This window comes from Nyctereutes procyonoides, unplaced genomic scaffold (assembly GCF_905146905.1).
Source record: "Nyctereutes procyonoides isolate TBG_1078 unplaced genomic scaffold, NYPRO_anot_genome, whole genome shotgun sequence".
Lineage (NCBI taxonomy): Eukaryota > Metazoa > Chordata > Mammalia > Carnivora > Canidae > Nyctereutes > Nyctereutes procyonoides.
Window position 1 is genome coordinate 33,511,200 of NW_026575120.1, and position 13,952 is coordinate 33,525,151.

Sequence of the window (13,952 nt, forward strand, 5' to 3'; positions counted from 1 at the left end):
GATCGCAGAGGGAAACATCCCTGTGCTTCCCAACACAAAAGAACGGATGCATAAACAAAGAACCGAGAAAAAAAGAGCTCTATAAATCACAGGGCTGCCGTGGGCTGGCTCTTCTTTTCTATGGATCCTTTTTTCTTTTTTAAGAGTTTAGCTGTTTACTGGTAGGACAGTTAGGGAAAATGGCTGTGGACTAAGTTAATAAAACTTTTCATGCTGTCAGATTTCATAACCCAGTAAAATATTACTAGTGACAAACTCTCATCATAGAAAGAGATGCATCTGGCATTACCTATAATTCCTCCAACATCGTACCAAATGGACAGCTTGTCAGCTTCAGCCTCCTTCCATCCAAAGTTGTTACTCAGATAAAAGGGTAACCAGAAGAAGAAGGAGTAATTTACTAACTTCAAGCAGGCATAGGCCAGTGAGTACTACAAGAAAAACATGCAACCATCAATAAGGAACAGACAGCACAGCAGGACCACAGTTCTTAATGTAATTAAGAAGCAAAACCATACACAGGAGTTTGGGAAGAACAGTACCTGATTTTAAAAGTACACATTTCTCTAAATTCCCATTTGCCTGACTCTACCTTGTTGTCTCCCTCTTCTCTTTAACCCCATTAGCTTTCAGAAAGGCATGCAGAGCAGGCCTCTAGAATAAAAATACATAGGAGTATTTCTTAATTGTTCTCAGTTTCTTCTCCTGTCAGTTCCCTGGTAGAAGCAAACCAGTGTTTTGAACCTCAAAGGCAGGGCATATACTCGTGTTCCTTTCTTTAGATGAAGACAAAAGGTATCCATACCACTATCATTAACTGTAAGCAGAGAACTCCAGTAAACAACATCACAGCTTTTATTCCAAGCAGCCCAACACTTTTGGTTCTTCTACTTGCTGCAGAGTTAATGTTATGAACAGTGGTTAGCAATGTGACGAAACTATAGTTTCAAGGTCTAAGGAAAGCATCAACGTTAAAACTGCTTTCACATTATGGTTTCTAAAAGCCTTGTATTCCAACATCCAGTGGAAAAGCACAAAGTATCTTTGGTGAGTCAGGAATGAAAGAACATGGCCGTCCTGGGCCTTGTAGCTCTACTCTGAGGAATAAAAGTTGCAGCTGTCTTAGGATGGCAGTGGGGCTAAGACTCTTATATTCAACACATTATTACCAGGAAATCCTGACATTTAGCATCAAAGGAAAAAGGGGGAGGAACAGAGAGGCTGACTTCAAAGGGTGTCTGGCTAGTATATTCTTTTCCCTGGAGCGGCCAGTTATTCCCTAGGTATCACTTGTTTTAAAACAGCTTCCCTGGCAGGGCAACAGCCACCCCCTAGAGAGCCAAATCCCAATCATGAGGGCATTCTGTCCAGACAGCCTGCTACAAAGACAAAGGGATTAAGTTAACTCGATTTCCTCTGCATCCCTGCCCGTGTCAGGAAACAATTGCTTGTGAAATACAGAGGAGGAGCAAGAGTTTCATATTTAGTCACAAGAGACGTAAGGTCTGTCCAGAAAGTAAACTATTACCAGCAGAGTATTTTAACAACTACTTAAAAAATACCAATCTTTAGGATAAGAACAGGCCTCAAGGAACTTGAATATCTCTTGTCTAATACGTCATCTTTGGGTTACAGAACTGCGGAGACTTACACATTTGTTGTAATTCACGCTTCACTATGTGTTTGCAAATATCGGTGCTCTCAGCTTGGGGGCATGGGCAGAAGGGAACTAATGAGTACGCAGTACTGCAAGCTTCAGACTCTGAATCTTGCTGAGGGGCTACACTAGTAAAGCACCATTAGACGACAAAACAAAACCAGGTGCTTGTTCACAATACAGTAACCCAATGTTACAGACCCCGAGGTAGAATGGTTGACTTTCTGCTCTATGGGAAAGGGGACTGAGACACAAGGATAGGCTGAGTGACTTACCCCAGGCCTCACAGAGAGTTAGTGGGTAAGCTGGACACATAACCTAGGCCTCTTAACTTCCACTCCCGTGCTAGAGCGCCCGAAACATCAAGACAGAAAAACTGCAGCAGAAGGGATTTAGTTCAGATGTTAGAAAGTTCTCCTGACTGTAAAGGTTTTGGAAACACTGGAATGCATTACCAAGAAATACTGTGGAGTACTGTGTTCTATACTTTTTAATAAAAGGGCAAACCATTTTTTTTCCTAGAATGCTAAGAATACAGGCAAATAAGGCAGACTTAAATGAACCCTTCAAAACCCCTCTTGGTCACATATAATTCTACAATACTTCAACAGGCCAAAAAAGAACATATTTAAAAATATCAATTTTGCCTTCTTACTTGAATGCAGGGTCAGGGTCAGCAAACTAGGGCTCGCCAGCCAAACCTGTCCACACCCATTTATTCCATATCATCCAGGGTTTCTTGTGTTCTACAGATGTGAGTAGTTGTAGTAGAGACTGTACCACCGCCCCCCTACCTGACCCCACCCTGAAAAGCTGAACACATTTACTCTCTGGCTCTTTGCAGAAAAAGTACATCAACCCCTACATCAGAATGCAGAAAAAATTTCAAGTCATGCCACCCTAGACACAAGCTGAGGGGAATATATTCCTAAAATAAAGTATCAAAGAGAAGCTAAATACTTCAAGATGCTTTATCACAGGCAGTGCTAATACCTAGGCTATAACTTCTCACTAGTGGTGGTAAGGAGATCTGAACCGTCCTTACCGGTATAACTCCAGGAAGACAACAGGCCTGATAAAAGCTTATTGCCTTGACTTGGGTAATAGTACTGCCTTCTTGGATGGAATAATTAGGCTCATATTCATCTTCGTTTTCAGCATCATTAATCAATGGCCTGTGTGAGTCCTCTTCAAAATTTTCTTCTGCCTCAATGCCTGGGAGACCTAAAACAGTAATAGCCACAATTTATTAAGTGCCATCTAAATGCCTGGCATTGTGGAAGGTGCTTTGCATGTATCATTACTCATGGGGTCATGATTATTTTTGTCTCATTTTACAGAAGCATTGAAGGTTCAAGGCCAAGGTCAATCAAGGTTGATTACGGTCACACAGCTAATAAGCCACAGAGCCAGGACTCTAATTCTATTTCATCTGGCTTCAAAGCAATATTGTTTTGGGGTTTGTTTGTTTTTAAGATTTTATTTATTTCTTTGAGAGAGCAAGAGAACAGGGGGAGAGAGAGAAGCAGACTCCTCACCAAGCAGAGAGTTTGATGTGGGGCCTGATCCCAGAACCCCAAGATCATGACCTGAGCCAAAGGCAGACATTTAACTGACTGAGCCACCCAGGTGCCCCCAAAGCAATGCATTTTCAATGACATTACACTATCTCTCTTACATTTTAAAAAATGTTAATGACGTACTATTGAACTGACACGTCTCTTTGATAACACTCAGAAGACAAAATTGTACATATATCTGCTTCTGTGGCTTTGCTTGTACATATTCTGTATGTAACCACAGATAAGTATCAAACTAAATTACTTTTATGAAGGGAAAGAAATCTGTTCAAACAAGTGAAATGAGAAATATATCATGCTAATTTCCAGTCAGTGTCTCAATTACAAAACTCATTTGCAAATGAAGAGTTTTTCCCTGAATCTATAAAGGTGAAACACTGCCCTCAAACATTTGCAGCCATGTCTGGTTAGACAACCACAGGGTCTATGGGCCATAGCAGCAGTACCACTCCTTCAACTCACTGAAAGGAGCTCACAGTTCTCCTAAGGAACAAGAGATTGGTTGTGCTGGCCTCAGGTTTCTCTTCGCCCATAACAGTAAGACGTGTTGAATAGAAAGGATAGCTTTTCCTCACCGATTTCTTCTGGTGACACCAGGAGCCCAAAGAAGATGATGATCCCACCAGCAAACTGCACAGCCGCTGTCACCAGAAAAGCATACTGGAGGAGAGAGGAGAGAGGAGCTTCTTACACATCCGCGATATTGGTTAGAGCACATTGACTAGAAGCACATGTGGGGAAGGGAGGGGACTAAGAAGGAATGAGCATGAGTGCTTAGTCCATGCCAGGCACAGAACTTGAGTTTCACTTGTCTTTTCCACGCATTTTCCCCACGAGGCTCAGAGAGGACAGGTCAAGTCCCAGGAACACTGAATGGTACCATTACAGTTGTGAAATCACGACTGACTCCCAAAGCCTCATTCTCTGCACCACAGATCCTCCCGCAAGAGACAGTATCTGGGCAGCCCAGGTGGCTCAGCGGTTTAGCTCCGCCTTCAGCCCAGGGCATGATCCTGGAGACCTGGGATCAAGTCCCACGTCGGGCTCCCTGCATGGAGCCTGCTTCCCCCTCTGCCTGTGTCTCTGCCTCTCTCTCTCTCTCCCTCTCTCTCTCATGAATAAATAAATAAAATCTTTAAAAAAAGAGAGAGAGAGAGAGAGACAGTATCTGCCCTCAAAAATATTCTATCCAGGGATCCCTGGGTGGCGCAGCGGTTTGGCGCCTGCCTTTGGCCCAGGGCGTGATCCTGGAGACCCGGGATCGAATCCCACGTCGGGCTCCCGGTGCATGGAGCCTGCTTCTCCCTCTGCCTGTGTCTCTGCCTCTCTCTCTCTGTGACTATCATAAATAAATAAAAAAAAATTAAAAAAAAATATTCTATCCAGTGAAGAAGATTAAATAATCACCAAACAATAGTACAAGGCACCAAGCAGGTGAACAAAGGAGAAGACCCAGTCCTAATTAAGAAACACATATAGAAGGAAATAGCTAATGATGTCAGCAGAGCAATACCATGTCTTAAGGAAGAGCTGAAAAGGCAACTGGTGGTCCATCCCAGCATGACCTAAGCAAAGGGACAGGGTGGGAATGAGAGAAAGCCTCCTGCATGGTCAAAGTGGAGGGCCTCTGCTAAGGGGCAGCAGGAAATAAAACTGCTAGGAAAAATGAGAGATCAAGATGAAAGAACCTCAAAAGCCAGACAACATTAGCTGAATTATTTTTAGTAGAGAATGGAGCCTGATGTGGACAGGTGGTCTACATTTCTGGGAAAGACAGTGACAAAATGAGTGTTTCCAGAAATCAAATCTGGGAGCAGCATGCGGGCTGAACCAAAATTCCCATCTGAGCCAATTGGCACAATTCAGATGAGAAGCCAGGAAGCCTAGAATAAAGGTGACCAAGAACAGAGAACGGATTTCCTTCCCATTGAGCCTAACTCAACCAAAATTCTTCTGAGATCAAACACTTGGTAAACTATTTAAAGATTTATCTACGTTTTAAAAGAGCGACTTCCCTATTTAGGTTTTAGAATAACACTTTCATATGATCCAAGCAACAAAAAGTTGATGGGTAGTAAAAGCTCTCCCTCCTACTTCTCTCATCCACTTTTTCTCATCCTACTTCTTCTCTCATCCCATTTTACCAGCATATAACCATTGTTGTTATTTGATTTCTACTCTCCAAGAGTCTGTTTTAGAAACATACATGCCAATACAAATCTATACTCTGATTCTTCCTCCCTACAGAAATGGCATCATTCAGTACACACTGTTCCACACCCTGGCTTTCTTCACCTAAAAACCATTGAGAACTTTCCCTATCAGGACCCTGAGAGCTTCCAAATTCCACTTCAAAGTTGTGCCACCTTCCTCACACATGTGTCATACTGTATCTCCCTTTTGGTTCACATTTGTTATCAATTTTTTGCTCTTACAAACAATGTTGAAATAACCACATAGATACATCACTTTGTACATGTGGAAGTATATTCATCTGTGGGATTAAGTCCTGTGGGTGGAACAGCTGGGACAGAGCAGGTGTAATTTTGATAGTTTCAGAGTGAAACTATCAAACAAGAGGGGTCAGTGCTTGTTTGTTCACATCCTTATAAACACAAAATGCTATCAAAATTTATAGATTCTTACCAATGTAAGTATACAGCATAGTTTCTTTCTTGTCTTTTTCTTTCTTTTTTACAGTGTAGTTTTAACTCACATTTGTCCACCAACTAACACCTAAGCTCCATAAGAGCAGAGATTTTTCTTTTTTGGCCAGAGGCACTTAGAGAACCGTGATACATATTTACTAAATGAATAGGTAACTTACAAATGAAGTGGAATATCCTGTCATATATTTCAAAGCCATATCTATTCCTTTTTCATGAACTACACATTCAAATCCCTTACCTTTCTTTCTATATATTGTTGGTCTTCTTATTAATTTGCGTGTACTCTTTATATATGAGGGAGATTAGCTCTTGATCTATAACATGAGTTACAGATACTTTTTTCCCAATTGATTATACTGTCTTCAGACTTGGGCATTTTTCCCATGAATAACTTCTGTGTTTGAATTTATCAAATGTTTGTCCTTTTTTAACATAAGCCTTGTCCGACCAAACACAGCCCTACATAGTTTTAGATAGCCACAGTACTGCTTCCAAAGACAAAACATATTATATATACTCAAGAAAGAACTAGAAGGACATACCTACCTCATAACCGTATTGCAGAACAGAAGAAGCTAGGCATGCTCCCAAAATATTGCCCACTGAAGCACAGGCACTCCAGAGACCAAATACAACTCCTCGTCTAAGACAGAGAACAGTGAAAAACAAAAAACAACAGAATCAGAAGGAATTCAGGTGCAGTTCAAATACAAAATGGCCAAAACAGTGAAAGTTCACATTCCAAAAAATAAACATTCTATATTAAAAATTTTTTTAAAGTAAACTCAAATGACAAAATATCAGGTTACTTTAAGATATTTAACTAAACCTCAATTTCGGGCACATCACAAGACACTGTTAAGAGAATTTTAAAAGTAAGCCACAGACTAGGAAGAAATATTTGCATATTGCTTATCTAATAAAAGTCTCACATTTGGAATATAAAGAACTCTCAAAATTCAGTAATACATGGGTGCCTGAGTGTCTCAGTCAGTTAAGCAACTGCCTTCAGCTCGGGTCATGCTCCCAGGGTCTGGGGATGAAGCCCCATGTTGGGCTCCCTGCTCAGCAGGGGGGCCTGCTTCTCCTTTTCCTTCCTGCTCCTGCTCTCTCTTGCTATCTCTGTCTCATTCTCTCAAACAAATGAATAAAATCTTTAAAAAAAAAAAAAAAAAAGAGCCCTCAATAATACAAAAACAAGTATTCCAAGGGCCCCAGCTGGCTCAGTAGGTGGAGCATGCAACACTTGATCTCTAGGTTGTAAGTTCAAGCCTCATGTTGGGTGTAGAGATTCCTTTACAGAAATTTTTAAATCTTAAAAAAAAAAAAATCCAATATAATGTTAAAGAGTGTGAATCTATAACCATCTCAAAAGGTTGTAGATGAAAAAGAGGCTTCATGCACACAAAAACATGATGCAAATAAGCACATAAAAAGATATTCAACAACAAAAAAAAAAGATATTCAACATCATCAGACATTAGAGAAATGCAAATTAAAACTGATGATGTATCACTATCACTACATACCTATGAGGATAACTTGAAGTGAAAAAGACCACACATACGTGTTGTGTTGGCAAGAATACATAGCAGCTAGAACCCTTACATTCTGCTGATGGGAAAGTAAAATGGTAAAACCACTTTGGAAGAGACCACTGGTTTCTTAAAAAGATAAATACACACCTACCATATGATCCAGCCATTCTACTTTGACATATTCATCCAAGGAAAATGAAAGCATTTGTTCATACAAGGATTTGTACACAAACTGTTCACAGGAGCTTTATTTGTAATGACCAAAAACTGATGACAACCCAAATGTTCACCAACAGGTGAAAAGATAAATTGTGATACCATAAATTACTACTCAGCTATAAAAAAGGACGAATTGGAACGACTGGGTGGACGATTAGGTGTCTGCCTTCGGCTCAGGGTGTAATCCCAGGGTCTGGGATCGAGTCCTGCATCGGGCTACCTGGGAGGAGCCTGCTTCTCCCTCTGCCTGTGTTCCTGCCTCTCTCTCTCTCTCTGCATCTCTCATGAATAAATACATAAACATTTTAAATAAATAAAAAATAAAAAGGGATGAATACTAGATCTCAGAATAATCATACTGAATGAAAGCAGACAAGAAACAGTGTATATACTGTATGATTCTATTTATGTAAGATTTTAGAAAATTCAAACTAATCTAAACTGAGAGAAAACAGATGAACAGTTGCCTGGAAATGGCAATGGGAGGGAGGGGGAAAGGAGCAGGAGGGGTGGAGGAGAGGAATCACCAGAGGGCATGAGGAAACTTAGGGGTGATGGAGATGTCTACATTTTCTTAACTGTGATGGTGGTTTTCAGTGTGTATGCAGGCCGAAACTCATCAAATGATACATCTTAAATGCACGCAGTTCATTACATACCTTAATAAAGCCATTAAAAAAAGAGAGAGGAAAAAAAAGGATGAGTAAATAATCTAGTAGAAGGAAAACTAGCTATTACAATAGTCCTGGAGAAAAATGATTAGCTCTGAACATAGGCAATGGCAGTAGGGCTGGTGAAAGAAAGAGGAGCTAATTTTTTTTTTAAGATTTTAAGTAAAATCTTTACTTAAATCTTTACAAGCCCCAACATGGGGCTTGAACTCACAACCTTGAGATCAAGAGTCACACGCTTTTCTGACTGAGCCAGCCAGGCGCCCCTCTATTAATAACACACTGTGTTAGGTCTAGATTTTTTAGCCCCTTAAACATTTTTATAACCTCATGGAGACAGGAGTCTGAGAAACCAACAGGAAGACAACCCAGTAAAGTGAATAATAGTTTGTTCAAAAGTCCTAGCTCTGCCACTTCCAGCTGTGCAATCTCAAGCCAGTCACAGCTCAGGCTCATTGGAACATGTTCTGCTCCTCAAAGCCCTGAGCGCAGTGCTACATGCGAAAGGGCTTGGTGCTACACGAGAGTACATGTTAATGTTAATGTTACCTAGTCTACACCTGCTTTTAAAAACTATGACCCTGGGTGCGCCTGGCCCGCTCAGTCAGTGAAGTGTGAGACTCCTGATCTTGGGGTTGTGAGTGTGAACCCCACACTAGGCATAGAGATGACTTACAAATAAAATCCTTTAAAAAAATAAAAATAAAAACTATGACCCTGATAAAGGGGCATGATTCATCCAAGGTTAACAGGTTTCTAAGCAATGTCTTCAACCTATCCCTTAATTCTCTGGGGCCCCAATTTTGTCTACTTGTAAAACCATTTGGACTAGATAATCTGTGTTTTCCCCAGGGCTCAAATGCCTGCCCTCTTTCTCTAAAATACATAAAACCTAGCAAGAGGGTGCTGGGGAAAGAATCAGAAGGTCAGGCTCTGAATAACACTGGCAGACCAAAAACATGATTTGATTTTTTTTCTTTTTTCAGTTTTATTTATTTGTTTATTTGAGAGAGAGCAGGGCACATGCAGGCAGAGCAGCAGAGGGAGCAGCAGAGATAGAGGAAGAAGCAGGTTCCCTGCTGGGCGTGGAGCCAAACACAGAGCTCAATCCCAGGACCCTGGGATCAAAGGCAGATGCTTAACCAACTGAGCCACCCAGGGGGCCCCAAAGACACGATTTTAGAAGAAACTAGTTGAGGGGCACCTGGTGGCTCAGTTGGTTGAGCAACTCTTGATTTTGGCTCAAACCTTGATCTTGAGGTCCTGGTATTGAGCCCCATGTCTGGTTCCATGCTCAGCAGCGAGTCTGCTTGTCCCTCTCCCTCTCCTTCTGCTTCTCCCCACTCTCACGCTATCTCTCTTGCATATAAATTAGTAAAATCTGTTTTTTAAAAAAAAGTGCCAAAGTGATTATCCTTGAGTGATACGATTTCAAATGCTTTTACCTTTATTTCTCTTTGTTCATTTATATTCTGGTTTGTCCACAAAAAAACAAGAAGCCTTTGTAGAATTTTCAAAATCACAAATGAAAAAAATTACTTTAAAAATCTTAATAAAGGAACAGACGCCTGGGTGGCTCGGCGGTTGAGTATCTGCCTTTGGCTCAGGGCGTGATCCTGGAGTCCCAGGATCAAGTCCCACATCGGGCTCCTCACACATAAACTCACACACAGGGAGCCTGCTTCTCCCTCTGCCTATGTCTCTGCCTCTCTGTCTCTCTCTCTCTGTCTCTCATGAATGAATAAATAAATAAAATCTTAAAAAAAAGAAAACCTTGATAAATATAAACAGCACATGAGCAGATAGCATCACCTACTCCAAAAAAAACCTAAAGTATCACATGGGAACAAGCACGTCTTAAAATCAATTGTTAAACCAGTAACGCTAGAGTTAGAATTCAAAAGAAACCACAGCACACTGAAGTACAATCAGAGTATGCTCATTAAGTAGTACTTATTCTACCCATACGACATTTCATGGGTGAACTTTCATGATGTTACAGATCATTAGCCAGCAGGCATCATGACTCCCAATGTGAAAACCAAGGAGGCTGGAAACCTGAGGGGAGCCAGGCAGAGCATGCACTGATCACTCAGTGGGTGGATAACGTCTGTTTCATACACTGGTCTATGGTAAAAGAATAAACAGATAAAAAAGACCAAACCATAGATGAGATAAATGTGTATCTCACAATATATATTTACCCAGGACAAATTAAAGAAATGCAAATTAATAATACTCTTGAAATCAGAATGTCACCAAAAATGGCAAACAGCAAAGCCAAATCTTTGAGAATCTCAACTTATTTTCCATCCTATAAATGAAGTACGGCTCTTCTTCCTAGCAGCCCAGAAGATGCTATAGCAGGTTCCACTCTCATGCCGTGGCCTGTATCACACATGAACTCACATATGATCTGACAACTACTTGAAGGTTTGGGGAAAAGTCCAATTTGAGCTTTCAAGCCCCAAAGTTTGGCATTCTTCACCTGTACCATATTAGAGTCTTTGTTACGTGATCTTATTTATTCATGAGAACATACAGAGAGAGGCAGAGACATAGGCAGAGGGAGTAACAGGCTCCCTCTGGGGAGCCTGATGCGGGATTCAAACCCAGGACCTCAGGATCATGACCTGAGCCAAAGGCAAATGCTCAACCACTAAGCCACCCAGGCATCCTCGTTATGTGATCTTAGGCAAGTCCCATAGATAATTTTTGACCTCAATTTCTTCATCTTTAATGTAAGAAGATAAAATTAGACCACTGAGTCTCAAATAAAGGGAAGGGAAGGCAAAACCCACAGGAAGACACATGACAGGATGCTACATGACTTATGTTCTGTTAAGGGAAGATTTTTGAGATGTACTGCCTTAGCCACACTCAAAATTTGACCATGACCAGCAGAGTATTAAGAATGTGCCTAGGGGGATCCCTGGGTGGCGCAGCGGTTTGGCGCCTGTCTTTGGCCCGGGGCGCGATCCTGGAGACCCAGGATCGAGTCCCACATCGGGCTCCTGCTGTATGGAGCCTACTTCTCCCTCTGCCTGTGTCTCTGCCTCTCTCTCTCTCTCTCTGTGACTATCATAAGTAAATAAAAAATAAATAAATAAAAATAAAAATAAAAAAATAAAAAAAATTAAAAAAAAAAAGAATGTGCCTAGGGATCCCCAGGTGGCTCACCGGTTTAGCGCCTGCCTTCAGCCCAGGGCGTGATCGTGGGGTCCCAGGATCGAGTCCCACATCGAGCTCTCTGCATGGAGCCTGCTTCTCCCTCTGCCTGTGTCTCTGCCCCCACCCCCTCTCTGTACCTCTCATGAATAAATAAAAACTAAAAAAAAAAAAAAAAAAAAAGGACTGGGCACCTGGGTGGCCCAGTCAGTTAAGCTTGACTCTTGATTTTGGCTCAGGTCATGATGTCAAGGTGGTAAGATTGAGCCCCACATCAGGCTCCATGTTGGATGTGGAGCCTGCTTAAGATTCTCTCTCTCTGGGTGGCTCAGCGGTTTAGAGCCTGCTTCTCCCTCTGCCTGTGTCTCTGCCTCTCTCTCTCTCTCTCTCTCTCTGTGTCTCTCATGAATAAATAAAAATCTTAAAAAAAAAAAAAAAGATTCTCTCTCTCCTCCCCCAGCTCACGTGCACTCTCTCTCTAAAAAAAAATAAGTAAATAAAAATAAATAAGAACATGCATCACCGGCCTACACCCTTCAAGTCCACACCTTTTCCAATACTCTCCAAAGTGAAGCTTTTTCTCAACTTTCTAAAATAAAAGAGGTGGGTAGTGTTGAAAAGATGGAGTTAACTGATGACAAGTCTGAATCATCTGATATTAAAACCACTCAAAGGGGGAAGCCCGGGTGGCTCAGAGGTTTAGTGCTGCCTTCAGCCCAGGGCGTGATCCTAGAGACCTGGGATCGAGTCCCACGTCGGGCTCCCTGCATGGAGACTGCTCTCTCTCTGCCTGTATCTCTCATCAATAAATAAAATCTTTAAAAAAAACCAAAACACTTAAAGGGACACCTGGGTGGCTCAGCAGTTGAGGCCTTTGCCTCCTGAATTCCTGGATCGAGTCCCACATCGGGCTCCCTGCATGGAGCCTGCTTCTCCTCCCTCTATTTCTCTGCCTCTCTCTGTGTCTCTCTTGAAAGAAAAATAAATAAATAAATAAATAAATAAATAAACAAACAAACAAACAAAAAAAACAAACCACTTAAAAAGAGAAATCAAAGAGGAAGAGAGTGACATACCCAGCTTTTCCAAACCAGTTGCCCATAACAGCAACCACACAGGGCCAACCAGTAGACTGCAGCAGGCCATTTACAATCCACAGGCAGCAGTAGAGTCCCTTGTTGTAGAAATGCAGCCATTCTGTGACAGTGCCAAAGACAAACACCTAGGATACGAAGGGAAGAAAAAGGAACATGTGACATCCACAGACACTTTTAGGACACTAAAATGCCAACCGCAATGACGTCTGTGCATGAAGAAACATGCCCAAAGGTGTAGGGCCAAAGAGACATGTGCCGACTTTTCAGATGCTCCTACTCTGAACAGCCCAGGTGAATAAGACAAGACCCAAGTGCCACCACTGACCAGGGATGTCAATCAACACAAAGTTCATTAATGATTACACCCATTTGACTTGTATTTTTAGCTCTAAGAAGTTAAATGCTCATTGGTCAACTTCATTAGACAACTCTTGCTGTTATCTCGTCCTCAGACCCGTGTGTGTGTGGAGGACTACTATGAGGGCTGATTGAACTCGTGTATGTAAACTCAGTCAGGGCAGTGCCCCACACACTGTGGGGACCAGGAAGCGCCAGCTATGATCATTCCTGCAGCTGCTGAGACAACCGGTGTAACCTGTGATCTGCTCAAGAATTCAGAAGCATTCATCAAGTCACCACTGTGGGGGAGTGGCATTTTGCTCAAGTGGACATTTTATCGGTAGTCGAAGTTACTTTTGGAATATTTTGCATGGGTTAAAAATAGTATGTACCAGGGATCCCCGGGTGGCTCAGCGGTTTAGCGCCTGCCTTTGGCCCAGGGCGCAATCCTGGGGTCCCGGGATTGAATCCCATGTCGGGCTCCCTGCATGGAGCCTCCTTCTCCCTCTGCCTGTGTCTCTGCCTCTCTCTGTCTCTCATAAATAAATAAATATTTTTTTAAAAAATAGTAATGTACCATACTGTATGATTCCATTCTGGAATGGAATCTATTAGGAGGACAGAAAAATGGTCAGTGATTGATAGAGGCTGGGGGAGGGGGGAGGAGGAGCAGTGGTTACAGAACTATACTCCTTTGTCAAAACTCAGAACTACACACCAAGAAGGGTGAGTTTATGCACATACTTCAATTTTTCAAAAAACGTGAAAAAAAAAAAAAGCAAAAACGTATACAGGTTTTAAAACAATATGTATAGGGGCGCCTGAGTGGCTCAGTCAGTTAAGCATCTGCCTTCGGCTCAGATCATGATCCTAGGGTCCTGGGATGGGCTCCCTGCTCAGTGGGAAACCTGCTTCTCCTTCTCCCTCGGCCTGCCACTCCCCCTGCTTGTGCTGAATCTATCAAATGAATAAAATCTTAAAAACAAACAAACAAACAAAAAAATATTAAAGCAA

At 41.9% G+C, this 13,952-nt stretch overlaps 1 protein-coding gene across 5 annotated transcripts in view; it reads right to left on the minus strand.

The window, feature by feature from the left end:
- SLC37A3 (solute carrier family 37 member 3) overlaps window positions 1-13,952 on the minus strand; it is a 78,343-nt gene that overhangs the window by 12,596 nt on the left and 51,795 nt on the right. For all 5 annotated transcript variants that reach the window (XM_055335112.1, XM_055335110.1, XM_055335114.1 and 2 more), the window contains exons 6-10: window positions 12,579-12,724; window positions 6,453-6,549; window positions 3,813-3,897; window positions 2,703-2,881; window positions 290-431 (exon numbers count right to left, since the gene is read on the minus strand). In XM_055335112.1, the coding sequence (XP_055191087.1) occupies window positions 290-431; window positions 2,703-2,881; window positions 3,813-3,897; window positions 6,453-6,549; window positions 12,579-12,724 (649 nt within the window). The remainder of the gene's footprint in view (window positions 1-289; window positions 432-2,702; window positions 2,882-3,812; window positions 3,898-6,452; window positions 6,550-12,578; window positions 12,725-13,952) is intronic.